At 34.4% G+C, this 17,730-nt stretch overlaps 1 protein-coding gene across 1 annotated transcript in view; it reads left to right on the top strand.

Moving 5' to 3' along the window:
* Window positions 1–17,503, top strand: part of LOC129225784 (ATP-dependent RNA helicase TDRD9-like) — a gene marked incomplete at both ends in the record, with an annotated part of 72,807 nt that extends 55,304 nt beyond the window's left edge. Inside the window, 5 exon segments of the mRNA XM_054860292.1 lie at window positions 3,794–3,928; window positions 6,270–6,360; window positions 8,939–9,046; window positions 14,317–14,436; window positions 17,405–17,503. Of these exon segments, the coding sequence (XP_054716267.1) occupies window positions 3,794–3,928; window positions 6,270–6,360; window positions 8,939–9,046; window positions 14,317–14,436; window positions 17,405–17,503 (553 nt within the window).
* Between the last annotated feature and the right edge of the window lie 227 nt (window positions 17,504–17,730).

The raw sequence follows: 17,730 nt of genomic DNA, 5'->3' as shown, positions 1-17,730 counted from the left end.
GTCTCATTTTTGGCATAAATAATTTGATTTTGGTAACCTTGCTGATTTATAGTAAGCCTATGTGAATTATCGAAATCTTCCCTTCTTCAGTGCTATTGCTCCATAGTGGGGGTAAACCTAACCTGGAAGCGAGGTGATGCAGTGATTAGGATCTGCTTAGCCTTCACAATGCTACCATTTGGTTTGCCTCAACTACACAGTAGTATTTTTATCGTTATCATCTACGCCAATAACAGATGATCAGGGCTAAGTAAGAAAATACAGGATTGCATAACAAGCAACTTGTATGCTGTGAAATGGAAACTAGTAAGGGAAAACGTAATACTTAAATGGTTATAATTAAATTAACTACACATGAATTCCAGAGAGGAACAAAGATAAGTTTTTAGTGCCAATCGCCTAAAGTTTAATGCGTGTTTATAGTTTTTTTTTTAGTATGGAGCATTTTTATGAAAAAAATAAGGCGAAGTTTCGTGATGGTAACTTCTTACTATTTCTGAAATACCTACATTTACACTAAAAAGAATGAAATAAAAAAATTTTGAAAAAAAAAAAAATAGAACCGACTTCAAAATTGCTCTAAAAAGTGAAAAATAATTTTATGCTTTAAACACCATCGATAATGCTTTTAAACATAATTTTTGAAGTTGGCGCAAAAACGGTAAATAAAATCATTCACAGCCGTAACTCAACTATAAATTTAACCAGGCCCAGTTTCTTCACTATCACATACATTATGCATTGATGACAGCATATTTGAATAACGATATAAATCTTTCATTCGTAACTTTGGATGCTTTTCTGAAAAAAATATGAACGAAGCATGGTTACACTGGATTTTACGTTTTGTTTTTGCGCCAACTTCAAAAATTATGTTTAAAAGCATTATCGATGGTGTTTAAAGCATAAAATTATTTTTCACTTTTTAGAGCAATTTTGAAGTCGGTTCTATTTTTTTTTTTCAAAAATTTTTTTAAATATATTTATTTACTTTATTTATTTCTCTAAAACTTTTAATATAGTTAAAAAAATATTTTGAAAGAAACAAAGCATAGAAAAAAATTGCCTGTGAGTCAGATACCAATTTGTTCTAACCAGATCTTTGTTAGGTTTATTATAAATGTAAGATTTCCTGAAGAATTTCTCCAAATAAGGAAGCAATTTTTTATCAGATTTGTAGTAGTGAAAATAAATTTTCTTTTACATGTAGTTGCTATCATACAGAGTTCGAAAATATCCGATATTTTGATATATATCGGATATTTTGATATGCAGTCAAACCTCCCTTAACGGACACTCCCCCGTTAGCGAACAGTTTCTGAATCCCCAGACCCTCGAGATAGGCGTATAATGTATTTCACTCCTCGTTAGCGGACAGTAAATTAGCCGAGTTTCTTTTTATTTTTCTGTGTCTGGTAAGCTTTTGTGACTAGCATTTTTTCTACTCCTTTATGATGTTCTGGGGCTAACCAGTACCGATGAGAGAATTAACACCCCTTTTTCTCCGAAAATAGGAGCCTTTTAAGTCGAAGCTTGTGAAAGTTTTGTTTTCATTTCATGCTCAAAATTCGAGCAAAAAACAAAATCTTTCTCCTTTTATGCAGTACCTTGCTTTATTAGTTTGCATGGGGAAGGAAGGAATTCATTCAATAAAAATACTCTCGTGCAACTTAACAGCATCTCCCCCCCCCCCCCCCCAATCCTACTAGATTTTGGGAGACGAGCGTCGGCGCTGTGTAGTTTTACTCCGGACGCTGATGAGGAATCAGCACAGTATTTCCAGATTAAGTGAGAAGTAGCTGATTGGGCTACATTTTGCTACGATCTAAAACAAAAAAGGTGCTGAAAATCAATGACATTGATTCCATTGTGTTTGACTGATTTTGTTCAGCTAGAGGAAACAATTAACAAATGCCTTCCTATTTTATTTTCCCGAAAAATTCAGCAGATTATTTACTTATTAATTAAGTTCACTTGAAGAGCAAACATTCAAACAGTGTTTTCTCCAAAAATGAAAAAAAATGAGTTAGTGATTTTTCTTTGAACTCAACATTAAATGGTACAAAAATATGCTATTGTTTTCAACCAAAACATATTTTTTCCCATTATAAACCTATTTATAAAATTCAGGTTTCATTCAAAAAGTGTTTCCTCCAGAGCCAGTTTCCAGTCAAACAGTGATTCCTCCAGTCAACCAATCAGAGCTGTTCTTACTGATCACGTGACCCAGCTATTTCCCAATGTGTCTAGTGTTTCAGAGGTTATGTTATTGTTTGCTTGGTGCTATGTTGGTCTGTTTGTTTATTTTAGAGTGGTGTGCTTTTACCTAAATTTTTATTATTAATTTAGGGATGGAAGAAATAATAGATGCACATTGTGAAAAGTGTTGTCTTACAATCTCTTCCTCTTAACCATGGAATATCAGTTGAAGAGAAAAGAGACGTAGACAAACTTTTAAACTTAATGTATGGCGAAGAGTGGCAAAATCCACCTGATTTTAATTGGTACAAAGACATTATTTATAATTTACCTGCACGCAATGATGAAACGGAGGAAGTAGTGTGCGATTGTTTGGATGAGGATTATGCAGGACAATTTTTTTTCACATATAAATTTCTAGCTTTATTTTATAACAATCAGTTTTATTATGTCATTAATTAGTTTTATTCCATTAAAAAATGTAATCGTAGCAATTTAAGTTACTATCTTTTTCATTCAAAAAGGGTTTTATCCACATTGAAAACATTCAAAACACGTTTCCTCCTTTGAGTTCGGTCAAAACATGATTTCTCCAAATTTCAAATGCATTTTTCTAATTCATTTTAAGTTTATTAGGTAAAGTACGCCTACAAGTCTTACTAGTAATCAGTAATACAACTAAAAAAATGATAATTGGGGTCTAATACGAGTTTTTTTTAAATATATTAGTTTTTTGTGTTTCCTGAAAAACTGTATCCGAAGGAGAAAACATGGTTTGAATGTTTGCTCCTCACTTATAAAAGCAATCTTCATGAATTTAATTTCAAACTATGCACTGTAGGTGTAGGTTTAAAATACAAAATTAAAATGCCATTGTAAATTCAGACTCTCCAATAGCGGATACTCCCCGTTAACGGACAGAAGATGTGATCCTGATGGTGTCCGTTATTGGGAGGTTTGACTGTATATCCAATATTTTCAATTAGCACAAACTAAAGTCTTCAAAATAGTAACTGCATCCTCAAATCTCTCTTTAATTTCTTATATTATAATTGCAATATGTAGACTTAAAATTAATGTTCCTTTCATTATTGATATCTAATATTTCAGTTTGTATTTCTATCAAATTTAATGGAGTTAAATTTGCATTAAGCTGTTTTAATCATTTTTCTTCTGTTGGCTGCATTTATTGTTATATGATTAAAAAATAAATAATATGCATTAGTCGGTGCAGTCATAAGACACATTCTTTTTTTTTGAGCAATGTTTAAAATTTAATTTGGCACTTTTAATGTAAATTGAAATTGTTACATTACTAATATTTTTATAAATATTAAACACAAGTAAAAAAGGAATATTCCATAACTTTTTTATATTAATGATGTATTATACATTATAAAATATACTAAATAACTTTTTGGTTATTTTTAATAATAAATAAACAAAATTACTGTGATTAACATACTTTTTATATTGAAAATACCATAGTTGAAAAAATAAATATCGAAAATATCAAAATATCATGATATTTTTAGAATAAATATCAGATATATATTGGCGAACCCTGCGTATCATCTAAGTTGCACTCTTTCAGAAAACTCCAGAAAGGTCCCTCTAAGCGAGCAGGATTTGAACTGTCTGTTTTTAGTCCAGAAGAGGCGGACAGGAAAATGAAGCAAATGGAAAAGCTTATGAATGCATCATCAGAAAATTCTTTACATTCACATAGGTAAGTTATTACTGCCTTTGAATCATATCATATCGATAGTTGCCTTATCCAGTCCGAACCACTGAAACTATTTAATACAAATACAAAAAGTGCCGACCAGCAACAGGCTCTGGGCCCAGCTAGGCTAGTCCTATACTCGACTGCAAGCCTACTCAACCATGGAGAAATGAGATGATGCCAAGCGAAGGAAATAGTTCCTAGCTCCTTGTCCGATATTCGGGTGAAAATACGCTATTCGCTTTAGAAATCGGATTAGTTAGTTAAGCCTATGCTTCCTTTTTTTGTCATAATTATGTCAATCGTTAAATATTTTCAATTTTACCAACGAAACAGTGCGGAGCGTTTTATCCATTTGAAACAAACCCGCCAGCCAATAGCAGCTGAGGTGGCGACCTCCTCTTATTCGTTAGTGCGACGTTTTATCTGTTTACTCGTTTCTTCTTCAACGCGTTGTGACGTCATAGTCAACTTAAGTTGCAAGCAAGTATAGTCAATTATCATTCACCCCATCCACACCCAAAACATCTACCCCATTGCAAGTAATAGCTTATGCATCTCACGGTATTTTGACATAGGAGTGTCGTTACAAAACTTGTTTAAAGGTTAAAATTTATAAATACATATTGGAAAAGCACATTTCAAAAGACATGAATGTCATTTTTTTTTTATTTACTTCATACTGTGCATGTAATAGCAGTCAAAACATCAAAAATACAACTTTTATCCTTACGGACTCTACATTGAATTTTTCTTCAATAGTGACTTGAATTGAATTTAAAGCCAGAGCTGATGCTTGGGACAAATAAAGTAAAGGGTCATCTCTGATACAGATAGTAATTTTAATAAAAAAGTGTTTTCATCAAAAAATTATAAGTTGTGAAAATGATGATTGTAGAGTTAACAAAATAGAAGATAAGTTTTGTTAACATTTTTATTTATGCATTTTATATCACAAAATTGAATATTTTTTAATCTCACATATAGTGCTACAATATTCTAAAATAAGTTTCATGATTATATTGAAATCGAAGCTAATTTACTTTAAAACACAAAATTAAGTGCCCAAAATTGGCAGAAAAAAAAAAGAAGAAAAAGAAAAAAATCCTACAAAACAGTAAAATCCAGGGAGAAAACAATTTTTTTCCAAAGGCGGTAAAAACCGGTAAATACCATGTATAGTAAAAACTATGCCAACTCCATGTGCACTGTACAGCCACATCACCCCATAGAACCTCTTATTACCTAATAGTGATGGGAAAGAATGCAATATTGGTTGAAAAGATGTCATAAAATTCATTAACCTCCTATATTTTATTCTACAAAAGCAGTTAGAATTTTGTAGTAAGTTACCGCCCTAAGACAGGGCTAAGGCCGAAATCTATTAGCTACCATTTTGTTTGGATCTCTTGGCTCCCTCAGAGGTTTTTCGCCTCCAGCTCAGGTAATTCCTATTCCGGGCTGATGAGTGCTAAAAAGCACGAAACTGCATTCCTCGGATGGAATAACTGAGCTGGCGGTGTATTTTGAGCTGTTAGAATTTGTTTATTTGTCAACTATTACACATCTTATTTTATTTCTTGACTAAGGACTGGTCTCACTTGCTTTTGTGCTTAAGTAATTTATCTGCGCTTGCATTTATTGATTCAATTGAATGCTGTTTGATTTTCAAAAAAGCGTAGGGTAACAGCACCCGTAACAAACATGCTTAAGACATCGCTATCAGGTTAACTCAATTTTCTGAGCCTTTTAATGTAAGTAGACTTTTAAAACTATTTTTCTCTCGTGCGACTACATCTCATTAACGTTTGGCTGCTTCTGGATCCTCTGCATGAGTTAATTCTGCGTTTATTTGCTCAATTTCGAAAGACGGTCCCACCCCTCCAGTAACAGACACCGAGAATTCTGATGATACCCAGTGACAGATAGGTTGAGGAAAGGATGAGTAACGACGAAGTTCCCCTTTTCTCTTCAAAATGTGCAAAAGGTCTTTAATTTTAGAACTAAAGCCTTATTAAGTTCATATTTACATGAAACACCGGCAGACCTTGTGGTGGCTGTTCATAACCTTCCACCGCTGCCTTGTAAATGCCAACTGGCTCTTGAAATTCACTCTGATAATGCTGGATGGTTGCACTGTATTTATTCATGGGCCACAGCAACGTCAGTTACCCACCTAAAATTCTTATTATTTAAATCCAAATTTATGACTGTCTGTTACTGCTGCCCTTACTCAACTGTGAGCATTAATAGATTATTTTAACGTTATAAAAGTTTGTTTCTGTGTTGCTAGAATCTGACCTTCATTTTGATCTCATTAACATGCATTTCTTTTAAATTTTAGGTACACAGTGCAATTGAACCCAACATCAACTTTGAAAACAGTTCAGTTACCAAGTTTGGATTATGAATGTGTACCTATCTTCATATCCCACGTAAGCACATCAAAACTATATGTTTTTTTTTTTTTGAGCAATCACGATTGCTTATTGTTCTCATTTGACAGTCCTTCAGGGTGGCGACATATCAGGGAAATCAGGGAGATCAGGGAAAAGTTTCAGGGAACTTTATTAATCAGGGAAATATCAGGGAATTTTGAAAAAATAACAAAAAATCAGGGAAAATTGATTTTATGGAGTACTCTAATTCCCTACGCATTTTTCGCCAATTATCTGTTCAAAAAAAAAAAAGTAAAATTAATGAGGTGCGATTATACACTGCCGCATATTTCTGCATCTTTTTTCCTCAACGTCAAAGTATTGAATGTTACTTTTTAACCACAGGATGAACTTCCTAAGATTGCTTCTGTGTCTGTTAGGTTGTTTATTTTACCTAGCTTGAAATTTCCTTTTACGTTTTCAATGCTACGTGAAATAAACAACCATACAGGCAAAGAGGAAGCCTTCATTAATGCCTTAGCTCCTTTGCCTTTATTCCATTGTCTCGAAGTAATTAGCCTACTGTAATCACGATTTCAAGAAGAAATCTTTTGTTTTTGAATTAATACTATAAAAGCCTAAAAGTTATTACTTCTTCGCGTTTTTAATTTAATTGCTAAAATTGAACTTTGAATAAAAAAAACTTTGTTTTTTGCCGTTATACTATTTGTTGTCACCGCAGATTATAAAGGTTTTCTTTTCTTCAGACTCAAGTGATTCTTTAATTTTATAACCAAGTTGTATTCTTCTTTTATATATTTTAAAATTAACTAATTGCTTTTTTTTCTTTTTTTTTTCCGTGCATTTCAAAGTTGTTTGTTACAAAATCAATCTAAGATTTTTTTTTCCGTTACATACTGAAATCATTTGAAATAGAGTTAATTTGTGTACTTAAGTAAATATCTTTATTTTTTCATGGTTAAAATGCTGTATTCTTTCATTAAAACTTATGTTCTTGATTAGAGAAAAGCTGCCTATGAATGGATGTCAAAAGGTTTCATCTGTTTTGCATAAATATGTCAATTAGTTATGTAAGAGTAACTACATTACTTCTATTCTTTCACTATTACTTGTTATTCCTGCAACAATTATTATACTGTTTGAAAATTTAGTTCAAAATAATTTCAATTACTTTTTAGTTCTACCAAAAATACACATATGTTTTAAGAGTAATTTTAATAGTTTCTTAAAATTCTTATGCTAAGTGGTTTCTGGAAGTAAAGTATTTTTTTTATTTTTAATTTTCTATAATCTTTCCTTGTAGAAAAATTTAATATACTGTTTTGTAGGTTTTTTCCCCCCAAAAAATTGATTTGATATGTTTTTGAACCATTTTATTAAAAAAGTAGCTTCTTTTTAAATTATATCTTTAGTTCAACAACCTTACACAACTTAAAATGTTTAAAATACTGCATTTTATACAAACATACAATGGATTTCAAGTAGAGCAAAGAGAGAAAACCATTATCATTTGTAACGTAAATCAGGGAAATTTGGTGAACTTAATCAGGGAAAAGTCAGGGAATTTTTTTTCACGGTTCCTGTCGCCACCCTGTCCTTGACGTTGTGGTTCCTTTTTCAGCTTGGACCAGCAGCACACTGCTCTGGTCCTGAGCACTGTCCCCCGGAATCCTCTTCTGCTGGGTGGTGGCATCCATGTCCTACACACGCATGCTCATACACCCTCGCCTACCTGCACGCGCCTTTACACACATACACAGGCCTGCACACACACAACTAGATACACACAAATACAAATACAAAAGTGACGACCAGCAACAGGCTCTGGGCCCAGCTAGACTGGTCCTAGTCAATTTACAATCCCCAGTGAAGATCAATGGCCCTCTTAAAACTGTCTACTCCCTTGCTCATTACCACCTCTTCCGGTAAACTGTTCCAAGGTTCCACTACCCTGCTAAAATAATAATTTTTCCTAACATCCATGTTAGCCTGAGATTTAAATAGCTTAAAACAATGACCCCTTGTCCTGTTTTCAGTGCTAAACTTCAGCCCCGTAACATCTTTCATTTTAATAAATTTAAACAGCTGAATCATGTCCCCTCGGTCTCTTCTTTGCTCAAGACTGTACATTTTTAGCCTTCTAAGCCTGGAATCATAATCTAAGTGGGAAAGTCCACTTATTAGCCTTGTAGCCCGCCTTTGAACCCTTTCTAATACATTAATATCAACCATAATACACATAACCACCCAGGAGGAGGGACGTGCTTGGAGGGGGGGAGAAATTTCTAGAAACAATAACTCTAATCAGTAGGGTCTTGTCGCAACTCGTGATTGCGAAAAACATAATTTGAATTCAAAGTTTCAGAATTCAAATTAAAGTTGATTGGAGGAAGAGGGTCACAGGTTTTTTATTTTTTAAATCATTTGTTGACTAAACTATAAGTTTTGTATGGTCCATTATCTGGATGTTAATGAAGTATTTTTAAGTTATGCCAGTTACTTATCAAGCTTTCAACGTCAACTGCTCAGATTTTATTCCATTTTTAGTTGCATATATGATTTTATTTAAAGATTCTCAACTTGAATTCTTTTCATTTTCTCCCTTCTCTTTCAGTTCAACAATTGTAGCCATTTTTGGGCTCGATATCTCAGTGGACAGATTGGCAATTCCTTAAGATTTTTAGAGACAACTGTCAATTTCAATCAAGGAAAAAATTTAAAAGTAGGTACTAAAATGCTGTTTGATGCATTTTTCACTCTTTTATATGGGTTTTACTGCAAAATACATGTATTTCAAGTTTACCAAAGTTGTGGTCAAGTCAACATTACGGAACTACACTTGGTCATAGTCTTGCTTGTTTTTTTTCTGTAAATAATTAGTTCTCTATAAATAAGAATCTATATTACATTATTTATGTGTTCTAATTTTTTATACTCTAAAAATTGAACATAAATGTGTTTTAATTGTTAAGTGAAGAGTTACATATTTTGTGAAGAATTTGTAGCCTATCAGACTCAAAATGGACTGCATTTTTTTAGTAGTAGCATTTGCTTGAATCAAATGCTTTCTTTTTTTATGTATTGTTGTGCATTTTTTGAATGATTTTAATAATTATTTTAATTATCAATGAAAAAACATTATTAATACTTTGTTTTCTAATATTTGTAGACTTGTTTTAATTGCATTAAAACAGCTGTCAACTAAGTTGAGTTTCTAAGTGTGCATCACACCCGAAAAATACAGAATGAGACAGCAATTTCAGAATCCCAAAATCCGGAAGACCCGAAACCCGAAAATTTTTTCCTTAAATATTTTTTTTTTTAAACTTTTTTTCACTTTTCTTTTTCAGATTTAAAAGTTCAAAATTGTTAACGCTCGACAATTACTTATTATAAACGCATAACTTTCAGTTTCAGACCACTATACAAAAGCGAGGCAGGTTGTGGTGTAAATGTAGGGAGATAAATGAAAAAATTGATATATTGTTGAATCATCTCTTTCTAATGTTGTAGTGATGGGCATAATCGAGTTCTCATAATCGAATCACTCGATTATTCAAGATCATTCGAGAACTCGGTTACCACGAGTTCTCGATTATCGTATCTCGAGTTCTCGATTATCACTTTTCGAGTTCTCGAGCGATGAACTTCTCGAGTTCTCGATTATCACTTTCCGAGTTCTCGAGCGATGGACTGCTCGAGTTCTCAAACATTACGTTCCGAGTATTCGAGCGATCAACTGCTCGAGTTCTCGATTGTCACTTTCCGAATGCTCGAGCGATCAACTGCTCGAGTTCTCGCTTTGAACTTCTCGAGATCTTGAGTTCTCGAGATGTCAATCACTCGAGCAATGTATTTTTCGACCGATTTGATAATCGAATGAACCTCCCATTATAGTTGACTTCTGATAGGGGTGCCCACCTAGGAAGGGAGGGGGGGGGGCATGGCGCAGCCTGTGCCATTGACATTTTTAGAGGGGGGGTGTTTTAAGGGATATTTTTCATTTTTTGGGGGACTCTGCGATATTGAGCGGGTGCGCCTTTGACCTCAGGGGGTACCCTTGCTTCTAAAGTGATTCAGTTGCAGGGGCGTATCCGCCATTTAGGGGGTCAGAAGGCTGGCTTTGAAAAGTTAATGATTTTACTTATGAATGCGCATGGTTTTTGTTGTCTTCCGAAAAAATTTGCATTGAACCCTTCCCCCAGAAAAATTTAGAGTGTGTGACGGGCTGCGCTGCGGTGCCCACAGGGGAGGTGGGTCATGTCGCAGATTGCGCCATTGAAATTCTTAATGAACGTTAGTCTTTTTTAGGGGGTATCCTTCTTGGGGGGGGGGGGGGGTCCTGATTTTAAAAGGTGTGCCAGCACACTTAAGTAATAGATACCCTTGCGATCTAAATGGTGTTACTATCAAATAATTGCATCTCTAATGTTTTATTCGAACAGTGTTATAATTGAATGTATGCTGTTGAATGCTTGATTATCAAATGATCCTTTGGGATGCTTTGGTAGTCTAATGATATGTTTGGTGGAAGTAAAGGTTGGGGGCGCTAAAAAGGTTCTAACTTGAGAGGCATTAAAATTATATTTCAGGTGAAAAGGGGGAATACTTAAGTTGAAAACCTGAGGGGACGTCTTCCCCCTTACGTCCACCTTCGACTATACCATTGGGTAATGATACAAGTGTAACAGGCATTAAAAACGTTTTAGAGCCCAAATATACAGATCACTGCAGACACGTGTTTCGGGGTATCAAGGAACCCTTTTTTTCAACGCAAAAAAAAAAGATTGTGGATGTAGGGACATTACTGGATGTCTTTAGGGACCATTCATTATATACGTAAGGGTCCTGAGGGGGAGGGGGTTGGAAAAATGTCTATACTTTGAGGGGGGTTCAAACCCATTCTTTTGCAATATTTTCCAAGTCGATGTTTTACATTTGAAATTGCGCGGTCAAGTGATTTGACAGGGATTATATAAAGGGTGTCCCAAAATTAACGCAAGATTTGATTTTGTTGCCATTTGAGCAAAATAGTGTTGGCATCTCTGAAAAAAAAAAAAAAAAAAACAATTGATAGCTGAGAGGTTAGGGTTTAAAAAAATGGAGCGTTATACGATACAATAACGCGCTTTCATTATTGAACAATTGTTTCAAAAATAATGAAAGTTGAGGCTGGTCAAGCAGTTACTGTTATTGGCGCTCGGTATCGCAACACGGTAATGCACGGGTGGTTGTGGGCTTGTTGACATAGACCTTTGAATTCAAATAACCCCATAAGAAGAAATTTAAAAATGTTTTAAATCACACGATCTAGGGTGCCAATTCTGATCACCGAAATGAGAGAGTACGCGACTAGGGAATGCCTCATGCAGTAATTGAAATGTTTCACTCTCTCTAGCTGTATGGTACAATAACACCCCATTTTTACTAACCCTAAACTCTCAACAGTCAAATTGTTCTTTTTTCATGGCTGCCAACAATTTATGGAAAAAATGGTGGCAAATTCAAATCTTGCGTTAATTTTGGGACACCCTTTATTTCATTTGTGTCTGGAAAATAAATAACGTATCAGGATAAGCTGTTTTTAATATGTTTTACAAAGAATGAAAAATGTAAAACATAATAAAAGAATCGCATTATGCATGGCATGTTTTGTTTTTAATTAGTATCGCATCATATACAAAAAAATGTCGAAAAAACATTCAGTCTAGATTCCTACTTTCTAGTAAATATTTCATTATACAAAAAGGTTTAATTTAATAGTGAATTTAATTTCGATTCCAGTGATGTTAGATTCGTTATTTCATTATTTTGAAAAACGAAATGTTATCTTACGTAAGAATAGGGGGAGGGGTTTGAAAAATCTTACGTTCCCTTACCGTCGCGAGCCAAAGCATTTTCAGCAGTTTTGCCTCAACACACTTTACGAAAAAAGAAAAAAAAACTCATAAAATCAGCACATCAATTGACTCCAAATTTTTAAGTTGAGTAAATAATATACTAATCAACATTTATGAAAATATAAGGAATATGACATTAAAAATATAAAGAATATGACATAAACAGAAGCGAGTAAAACAAGAAAACATTTAAATTCAACTACGCACGCAAAAATAAATGCTACGCACACAAGAAGTCACAAATATCTTGCGTATGGAATTTAAAAAAAAAAACAATAATCTGTATAAAATGTAAGTTTTATTAAAAAAATGGGTCCAAGAGTGGAAGCTAAAACTAATCCCACACGACAATCTTCAATATTTCTTTTTAATGCATTCAGAAACATTTCAACTTCACTCCCTACACTTTTACTGTTATTACATATTTAAGTCAACGAATGAAAAAGAAAAATAAAAAAGAGAGAATCAAGAAAGAAAAAAAATAATCATGAACTTCAATGCACTTCAAGCCACACTTGTAACTTTTAATGCGCCGGGAATTCCAATCTTCTGGAAACGCAGCCAGAAATATTTTACCCTCCCACCTCATGTATCAGTCAGATTAATATAATTCTACTAACAAGAACACACACACACACAAAAAAAGCAAAGCAATAAACACGAATAAATGAGTCCTTTTGCGCAGAGCAACGATTAACGATTCCCCTACTTGTTCGATCTCTCAAACATTATTAACTTCATGTTTGAGAGATTGAAACCATTCGAAATAATCACGTGATACCTGAGAATCATTACTTTAAATGCATAACCGTTCGAATAAATCACTCAAAATGAATGTAAAAAAATTAAAAGTCGAGAAATCAACCCGTTACACAAACTGAGATGGAAGGGAGAGGGGGTGATAGCGCATCATTTCAATCGCTACGGGGAATCCCCTGAGGGCGACCAAGAGTCAAGGGCCCGTTGCCAGTTTTTTACCCGCTGCCCATAAACTTATAAAAGTTTATACTACTCCAAGCCGGGTCGTCCAAATGCCGAGCTTCTAGTTTCTGACAAGCTAACAGTGGTGTTGACAAGCAATGAATACAATAACTTCTAAAAGCCAGGAGGGTTCGCCCCTTATTATACCCCTAAATGATAGGCTTAATGGCACATTCCTATTTCGAGCGCCCCCCCGCCAAAACAACTCGGGAATTCAACTGTTCCAAAGGTCAAGAGTATCCCCCCACCCGCTTTCGCAGGGCGATATGGCGCACCCTCTCAAATGTTACCGAACATCCGTCTGGAAATAGTTCCCCCCCCCCTCCCGAAAGGAGATTAAAAAAAAAAAAACCTCTCAAAAAATCACTTCTAAAAATTTCAGTTTCCCAGGCTGCGCCATGGACCGCCCCGCCCCCCCCGAAAATGAGATTTAAAGAACCCTCTCATAAAACTAGACCTAAAAATTTTAGTGGCACTGGCTGCGCCATGTCCCCACTTCTCCCGAAAGTGAAATAAAAAACTCTGAAAAAACCGGCCAATGGCGCAGGCTGCACCATGCCCCCTCCCACCTTTTAGTGGGCACCCCTGTAACAGTCAACTCAATTCTGGAAAAGCTCAGAAAATGAACTTCTTGAGTACTCGATTCAAACATCTCGAAATCTCGATTTGAAACATCTCGACATCTCGATTCAAAAGATCTCGAGAAGTCAATCGCTCGTGTACTCGATTATAAAGATCTCGAGAAGTCAATCGCTCGAGTACTCGATTATAAAGATCTCGAGAAGTCAATCGCTCAAGTACTCTATTATAAAGATCTCGAGAAGTCAATCGCTCGAGTACTCGATTCCAAAGATCTCGAGAAGTCAATCGCTCGAGTACTCGATTTGGAAGATCTCAATTATCAATCGCTCGAGTTCTCGATTTCAAAAGATCTCGATTGTCAATCACTCAAGTGATCGACTTGAAAAGATCTCGATTATTAATCACTCGATTATCAGAAGTACTCGATTCCCGAGATCTCGATTATCAAAAGATCTCGATTATGCCCATCACTATAATGTTGTAGTGTGTTTAGGTTTACATTAATGTACTTGTATCATTGTTCTTGCAGCCATTGAGCAAAAGGGCCGAAGTGAATATGCTATGCCTGGCTCCCTATTCTGATAATAGGAATGGGCCCACACTGTATTACAGAGCTCAAGTACAAGATGTAAAGAATAATATTGTTAAGGTGAGTGTTCGAAATTTGCTGCATTAATATATTCTATACAAATATGAATTTTTGTTGTTATCTTACGGAAGTCATGCATTTTCAGTTTATTGACTTGTTTTTACGCACGTTGTACACTTTATTTTAGCAATTTGATCCAATCTGTACAACAAAGGTATTCATATGTGCATAAATTATTCATATAGTATGCTAATTTTATTGGAATTCTAAAAGAATATGTTCTATTGAAAGTGCTGTAAATAGGTAGATGCCGTGTTTGGCCAAACAATGGGAATTCAAGTTACTTATGCCAACTTGAATAAAAAAAGAGACATTTATGTGTTAAAATCAACTTGTTTAAACCACTTAATTTGTATCATAATAAATCTAATATTTTATGTAATGCTGTCCCTCCCCCTGCATGTACAGGTTTAAATATTGGCAATTTAGCTTATTATTAAAATCAAGTGAAGTTCTCAGCTTATGTAGGGTTGAATTCTATTTCAGCAAATTTTCAAGGTATATACTCAATACACATTATAAAAACATTTACATATGTATAAATTCATCTATATATATAAAAATGGATGTTGGTAAATGGTGTGGCTGTCAGGGCCGGATTTAGGGGAGGGCAGGCGGGGTTACTGCCCCGGGGCCTCCACAACAAAGGGGCCCCCCACAATAAAATTTTATAAAATATCCAAATTTTACGTTTTTTCTCCCCTATAAATTATAATAATAATAATGTAGAAAAATGAATAACAGTAACTTCAGGATGTATTTACTATTAAAGTGCTGATCGAAAATATCGGATATAAACATATGTATCAAAATATTCGGATATACTGCCGTGTGCAGGTAAACGGCAGTATCTGCAGAAATGAGTTTTCGAGATATTTGAAGAAATGTGTGTCGGATTCAATACTAACCATTGGGACATCTTGGAATTAGACGTCTTTTTCACGTCTTTTTTTCAGCGGAAACCAAATAAGCGAGCTTGTACAACTAAGATGACGTACAATAGATGACAAAATGCAAAAAAATGAAAAATGAAAAAATTGCAGTTACTGCCCTTTACCTGCATACGGCAGTATATATCAAAGTATCGGATATTTTCGAATGTATGATGATCTTTTCGAACCCTGATCAGGGGCCTCCACTCCTTCGTTGCCCCGGGGCCTCCACATTTCCAAATCCAGCCCTGGTGGCTGTGTGTGTGTGTTCCCTAAGATCTCGGAAATTACCCGGCAGAGTTGACTGAAACTTTCACCGTTTGTTTTTTTTAGTACTGGGAAGGTTTATAGACCAGTTAAAAACATCCGATTGATAGTTTCTTTTTTATTCCAATTTTAAGTCCCAATTTTCACATAAATGCCCCAATATGGGGATGAAAAAATACTTGCACGTATTGACATTATGTGCCCATCGAAAGCGCTGATTTTTCTGCTGAGGATGGCATCTGTTAGAAAGTTCTAAGTTGTGTAAAAAATTAGTCATAAGCTTTTTAGTTCCATGTTCGAAGGCTTTCATCAACCGAATTCATTATTTAGTGCATCAACTGAACTCCCAGTGGATATCTAGTATTGTTATTTTGTTGAATATTTTTGCGTTTGTTCTGACTGTTCAAGGCTTTTCTCAAGTCAAATCTTAAAGAAACATTTTCCCACAAGATTGGCAAATGGATTTGGCTGATTATTTTCCATTTAAATGGAAATTTAATATTATTAATGGTTTTTTTAATTATTTGTGCTGATGGGACACTTTCTCATTATCCAATCTACCAGTAGAAATCTCGCCAAAATTTTTGCAGAAAGGTTTCAGTAGTTGATGCATTTGGCAGTTTCTTCAACTGTCGCTGTTTTTGAAGCCAAAGACTTTGTAATAACGTTTCTCAGCTTCTCAGTGTTCACCATGTAAACAAAATATCGCCATTAAAAGAATCTTTGAAACTTTTTTTTGGAATGTAAAATAACCCATCAACTAAATTAGGCAAATCCATAAGCAGCACAAAACTTCCATTAATTTTTCTTTTTGCACAATTTCAAACAATCGTCAAATTTTACTACTTATTTTGGAAACGTTTCAGATAAACTGTTTAGCGCAATTTTAAGGTGACCAAAAGTATCTCAGCATCTGGCGATAATATCTCTGTAACGAAAATTAGTAACATACCGTTTTACAAAGTAAGGGGGAGGGGGAGCATTATCCAAGATATCCCAAAACGATTCCGCAAAGAACCCACAATAGTTGAAATTTCTCAAAATAAGTAAAGCAAATACAAGGGATTACGGTCGGCTACATTTTTTTTAACAGTTCGTACTTCAATAGACGTACCTAGAAGGTAAGACTCCATGTTAAAAAATAATAATAAGTATTAACTGATAAATCTTTTTAAACATGTGAAGTTTCGTAATTCAGAAATTCTTCAAATTTGTATATGCTTAAATTTTGTGCTTTCTTTTCTAAATGATATTTTGCTCTTTATACTCATTGCTATTTTAGTTTTATGAGTAAGGAAGAAACTTGATTTTTAATCTTGTAAAAAAGGTGTGTTTTGAATTCTTTCACTTAAAACAGAAAACAAATGCAAGTAACGATTGTTTCTCATAATTATTACTGACCCAGGCAACGCCGGGTATTTTTGTTAGTTGTTTCTAAAAACCGAGAAGCCGGTTCATAAAAGCAGCCACTTTCTAAAATTAAATGTCCTCAGAACGAATGTGATTTTAATAAGCGATGGGCACTATAACTCATATTTAAAAGAGTTGCATGTGAGCGATAGTTATTTTTCTCCAGAAGCAGTTTTTATTTTGAATGGGGCGAGTAGTTTTAAGAAGGCTGTTGACCATCCTTGACGGTGGATAAATTCATTTGAAACAGGGTTCATAAGAAATTATGGGGAATTTCTTAGAAATAGGACCATAGCCTATTCATAGTCATCCCTTTTGTATTTTGTGTTTGTATTTATTTCATAAAAGTCTTTTTTTAGGTATTTTTTGTTGATTATGGTAACATGGAGAAGGTGGATGAAAAAGACCTGAGAGAAATTGATGAAAATATTCCTGATTTGTTAAACACACCAGCTTTGGTAAGTAAGCTTGATTATACTATCTGTTTGAACTGAGGACTGTATTTATTTGTTCAGGGTCTGCTAGCACCATTTATGATTAAACATAATTGCAGTGTTTGCGCTCAACTATCCGTAACTTGGGTCCCAAGGACCCATTAATGAAATAGATTTGGGTCCTTTGGCGGAAAAAATGAGTCCCTTAAATTTTAAACAGAAAATCTTAGCACATAATTGAATAATATACA

Source organism: Uloborus diversus, chromosome 7 (genome assembly GCF_026930045.1).
Source record: "Uloborus diversus isolate 005 chromosome 7, Udiv.v.3.1, whole genome shotgun sequence".
Lineage (NCBI taxonomy): Eukaryota > Metazoa > Arthropoda > Arachnida > Araneae > Uloboridae > Uloborus > Uloborus diversus.
The sequence above is the reverse complement of the archived record's forward strand: the minus strand, read 5'-3'. Positions and strand labels throughout refer to the sequence as shown.